General features: G+C 40.0%; 1 protein-coding gene across 1 annotated transcript in view; it reads right to left on the bottom strand.

Annotated features, from left to right (window-relative positions):
* DYRK4 (dual-specificity tyrosine-(Y)-phosphorylation regulated kinase 4) overlaps window positions 1-5,553 on the bottom strand; it is a 26,768-nt gene that overhangs the window by 10,632 nt on the left and 10,583 nt on the right. The window contains exons 5-8 of the mRNA XM_009702268.1: window positions 4,219-4,382; window positions 3,708-3,844; window positions 2,655-2,795; window positions 469-607 (exon numbers count right to left, since the gene is read on the bottom strand). Coding sequence (XP_009700570.1) covers window positions 469-607; window positions 2,655-2,795; window positions 3,708-3,844; window positions 4,219-4,382 — 581 coding nt within the window. The remainder of the gene's footprint in view (window positions 1-468; window positions 608-2,654; window positions 2,796-3,707; window positions 3,845-4,218; window positions 4,383-5,553) is intronic.

Raw genomic sequence — 5,553 nt, forward strand, 5'->3', positions numbered from 1 at the left:
GCAGCAGGAATTGAATCACAGATGTTCCTCCAGAAACAGATGAGCACCCTAAATACTGTACTATAGAATTGCTTTGTCATTTACTAGGCTACTTAATTTTATAGTTATGTATATGAAATTAAATGGACTTAACAGGATAACCAACAGACTGCCTTGCGAATATGTCCTTGCATCATAATGTCCCTCATATTGAAATACTTAATTTCACGAGTAATTTTTTCTTTCTCTAAGCAAAATGTCATTACCTGATTTTAATTCATATTTGCATACATTTTGGCAACCAGATATTCTTGTACAATACTGCAGGGAATCAACTGAATCAACACAAAGAATCACTCAACTTTAGCAGTCTGAAATACGCTACCAGGTTTTAAGGATTCTTCGGAAAGTTCCTGTCCATCAGTAAAAAATAGGATAAAGCTAATGTATTCTGTAGAGAATAACAGGTTATGAAATGACTGTACTTACAGGCTTCAGATCACAGTGAATGATTCTTTCCTGGTAGAGCACTTGTAAACATCTCAGCACACACTGAGTGAAGTGTCGAATTAAAGACAAGCTGAAACCTTGGAAATTGTTCTTTTTGATCAACTCATACAAATTTATTCTGCGGGGGTTGTGGGGGTGGAAGAAGAAGAAGACAGAAAGCAGAAAAGAGATTAGGGAACTTATTTTTAAAGGCATGAATAGTTTATAGTGCATTAACAGAGTATTTAGCCTGTCTTCCTACATGAGGGTGGACTCATGCCGAAGAAAACAGCTTAGCTATTTTCTTCCTTGAGAATACTGTTCTGCATGTAAAATGCACAAACATGTCCCTGAGCCTCCAGATCTAAAGAACACATAATGTCAGTGGACTTGCTTGCTTGCTAAACTCAGTGCTATGTTATGCAGCTGTGCTGATTTTCACCAAGAACAACTATCATTCAGGAACTGAGAGAAATCAATTTTCTTCAGTCTCTTTTTGCGCTTATTTGTCTTTGCTGTTTTGCACCTTGTGTAAATCCTTTTCGTCTAAAGAGTCTTTAATCAGCAGTACATCTTTCTAGATAAATACCACCATAAATTCAGGTCTTGTTAGGTTTTTATATGCCTCCTGTCGCCACCACATCTTAGCTCCTGCCTTTAGGGCATTAAATGATGTTGCTAACTTCTGCCAAGCGTGGCTGGCAACACATCAGCCCTGAGACCCCAAGGGCACCACCAGCCCCAATGGCTCTGCCCAGTAGCCTGGGATTCCCCACACCTGCCCACGGCCCAGGACCCCATTTCAGCCCCCCGGGGCCATCAGCCCCTGCTCCAGAGACACCACAGCAGGGCTGGTCTCCAGCTCCCCACTGCCCTGCTACGGGCCCCACCAAGCCGGGCCCCCCCACAGGCCCGCGTCCCTGCCCAGCCTTGGCCCATCCCTGTACCCAGGGCTGGGGTTGCCCCAGTGCCCCCCAGCTCCCCTGCTCCTGGCTACCAGGCCCTGCCCTGACAGGCTCGAGGGAGACCCCATAGCTCCTGGTGCCAGAGCCCCGGGGAGCCCCCAGCCTGGGCTGCACCCTGACAAGTACTGAGTGCCTAATGCATGGTCATTCTTTGCAGGAAGAAATGGCCACAGGGATGGTGGCTATTGAAGGGATGCACAGGCGTGTCCTCAGCAATATGATCTCAAGAGGTGGCTTCAGCAGAACCACGTGCGTCTGCAAGGACACAAACAACTGTAGCTTTCTGCCTTCCCCGCTTGTGTGTCTTCTGGTGTCAGGCAAGGCCCATCCCTTCAAAACTAAATGAAGTTACCAGGACTTGATGGAGAAAAACATTCACAAATTAAGGGGTTTTCACTCTATTTCAGAAGCAATAAAAATTTCACCAGACAAATATTTTTATATGACAACCAGTCTTCAACTCTCTGTAAAGAGATGAACGTAGTGGCTATCCCATGAATGTCTTCCTAAGAGCTTCCATAGCAGCTTTCTGAAAAAACTGGTCTGTGTCTTTTCTGGAGAGGAGTCGACTCTTATCCCTGCGTGTCTGTGAGTGACAGACTTACATGCAGCAACACAATGAATTTAGCTCTCTACGATCAAACCTTCCATACGATGATGAATCTTCAGCAAAGGCTATAACACAGCAGCAATGGGGGCTTTACTTTAAGGGATGGAGAACTGTGGGTAACCTCCATAATTCCAGTTTGATGCCCTGATTACAAGAAGGCTGGTGAATAAAATTATCTGACTTCTCTAAAATTTCTCCAAAATTCCTCCTAAGATGTGTCTTGCGGCACAGGTTCATAGAAGGAAAGAAGCAGCTATATTTTTGAATTATATAATATTATTTGTATTTCTATACCTTGAGGTTTACCAGTCCTGAATTCATTGTTTTACTCTTTACCCCATAGGTCTTTCAGGGAAGAAGATTTCAATATACAGCACAGAAAGCAAGGGATGGATCATGTCGTTGTCTATGTGAACTCTGAACACGACATTTTTCAGTTCACCTTTGGGGATCAAAAGCGCATCATTTATGCGGTCTGTATTTAGACAGTATTCCTTTCTTGTAATATTAAGAGCTGCAAATTCTTCTGAAGAAGACATAAAAATTAAAGCTTGTAAGGCACAAGATCTACAATGCTCCTTAAGATTTGTGTAAAGGAAAATATACTTCACCCCAGCAATTCAAAGGAAATACAGAAGTGATTGCGAAAGTAGAAGTATTCCTTCATGTGGATGATATTGTGAGTATCATCTTTGTCCTTCTTCAGGAGAGCATCAAGGATCTTCACTTCTACCAAAGCCTGGCTGTGAAATCTGAAGTATCACATGACATAAATAACATTAACTCACATCTAGCATTTGTAGAAAAACAAATGCTACAAACACCACAATCTTACTATAAACTCAACACGTGGGACAATGATTAAGAGTTTACCATTCACCTCTGTTAACTACTGTAACTTTGATTCATTATGGTTGTTTCCTAGTCTAAATATACTGGCCTTACATAACACTTAGGAGTAGTTATTTTGACTTGTTTGAAAAAATGTTTTACTGAACAAGTTTCAAATGAGCATCCAGAAGAAAATGCTAGTGCTTTCAAAGTCCATAGGAATACTTCTGTTTACTTGAACAGGGCCGTATTTCACACCTACCACAGTAAGATAATCAGTTTTAAAGAGCATCTTTACATTTAGTGTTTATTGAAGGTGAAAACTGAACAGCTAAAACTCTGTTGCTGGAGTCAACAGCATCATTCTCATCTGCTTCATTGACACTGGTTCAAGCTAAACTCAACTAAAAATTTGTAACCAGTCACGTAACAAGAAGAGGTTGCTTAGGACCATAGTGTAGAATTTTTCATGTTAAAATGAGCAACTGGAGCCTTCCAGCATATTCCTGTGGTTTTGGAGTCTCTGTGGGGAATGTAGGCTCTCAGCTCTCAGTCATGCAGGGCTGGTTACCTGGGCTGTGCATTAACTGTGTCACAGATACAGAGACTTCCTTGTAAGTCTGGAAAAACTGTGCTTGCTTTCATAGACCGTGTCTCCACTGGGTCCAGGTCAATTCTGAGTCCCTGACATCACCTTTCCTCACTCTGTTCTCACTGTGTTTAATGAAAGCCTGACATATAGGGAGTGTGATTTTGCTTTATTCACATTACCCCAGATTGTCACTGCCTATATAACAAAGAGCTGATTTGTTTAAAGTCAACAGATATCTCACCTTTTCTTATTCCTTATTATTTTCAATGCCACTAATTCATTGGTTTTATGATCCAAGCATTTAGCCACCTGCCCAAATGACCCTTTCCCAATGACCTCCAACACTTCATATCGGTATGCAATATGGTCATGTAAAACCTTCAAAAGAAAACAAAGACTTCAGATTCGAACAGTACAACAAAGATCAGGCTCTAAAGTAGTTTGTGTGTGTGGGTTTACTGTCCATGAAAGATAGTGGACTGTTAGCAAATGAAGTCTACATTAAACAAGGGTGACAGAAAATAACAAGGGCATTAATCCACCTACCTTGCATCAATCCTGAATGAGATGCAAAGTGGGTCTCTCTTTAGTATTCTCTTCTGAGCTTTAAAGTGATTGGTACTGATGTTTTCACTATGTGAATATTTATCCTCTAGAAACAACGTTTATCTCACATACATCACGTCAGAGTTGGCAGACAGTCACTACAAACTTATTGAGCTGAAGACGAATACCGTAATTTTTCTACTTACCTTTAAGTAGGAACCATGCTCATCATCGTAACAATTATTATTCTGGGTTTCAGGCAAACCTTCAATCTTTTTAGCTTCCAGCCCAAGAAACCATAGTTCTGTATAATTGAAAATTTCTTTTTGCTCATAGACTGTTAACTGGTTTCTAAAATTTTTCAAGGCTTCTAAATCAGAAAACAAGAATATAAAACCCGAAATCAATAAAATGTCAGAAACCTGATGGCAAATTTCTTTCAGAATGGAACATTTTACAGTAAGGAATGCCACTTTGAGTAGGAGGCAGAATAGCTGAGTGTTAGAGGTCCCTTCCAGCCAACATTTCCATGATTCTCAACGTTGACATTTTGCACAAATTTACGTTACTTTTTTCTGACTTACAATATTATGTTTAACAAAGCATTCATCATCTGTCAGCAAGATTTTGAGAGAGCTTAAGTAAAAATTATTTGGTTCTGAGCAAAGTTATATGCTTAGATGTTTTTGAAAAATCCCATCTGCTTCAGCAAGCTTTATAGCTTACGTAAAAAAATAGTATGCTTTTCTTGGTTTGATTGTCATATTCATAAAATGGCAGTAGTTAACCAAACCTTTCAAGCTTGGTTTTTCTGATAGAAAATGTCAAGTTCAGATGTATGAGGTTAGGAATTAAATGGGGCACAAATCTGCTGTTCTCCTAGTTCTGATTCTTCCTGCATAGAAATATTTCAACTACCCTAACACTTATATCATTTAAATCTAGATAAATAATCAGAGTAGCATTACAAATCAGTGTGTTCTCTAGGCATGCATGTGGGTGTTTTGTTAAACAGTGGCAGATCTTTATCCACTAATGCAGGGCTGTTAAATCATTTCAAAGCAAAAGGCCACTACTTTTTTTTTCCTAGATTCCTTCTAAAAATAGAGTAACTTTGCCAGAAACTTTCAGGATCTGAGAACTCCCAAAATGTAATTTAGCCCACATAGATAAAAAGTGACACAGCTTGAAGCAAGTGGGAAAAGTATTTTATCACTGTAATAGCATATTGCTGTCACCTACATGACCTGTCATAAATCTTAGACAAATATACATTCTTTTGTATAATGCATGCTTCTCTCATTTATATATTCGTCTTAGTCTATTCATTCTCCTATTGCGTACATCCCCAAGTAGGATTTTTAGAAATCACTGAGCCCATCCTTAGTCCTGTCCTCCACATTTTTTGTTGAATATTTCAGTGACCATTTAGCATGGGACCTGTGGTCACTGAGTATCCTGACTGCGTACACTCCTTATCTGTGCAGGCAGCCTGTCACTCCAGTCTTTGTGGCTTTGTGGCATGTTTTGTTATATTTTTC

This window comes from Cariama cristata, unplaced genomic scaffold (genome assembly GCF_000690535.1).
Source record: "Cariama cristata isolate BGI_N322 unplaced genomic scaffold, ASM69053v1 scaffold35306, whole genome shotgun sequence".
Lineage (NCBI taxonomy): Eukaryota > Metazoa > Chordata > Aves > Cariamiformes > Cariamidae > Cariama > Cariama cristata.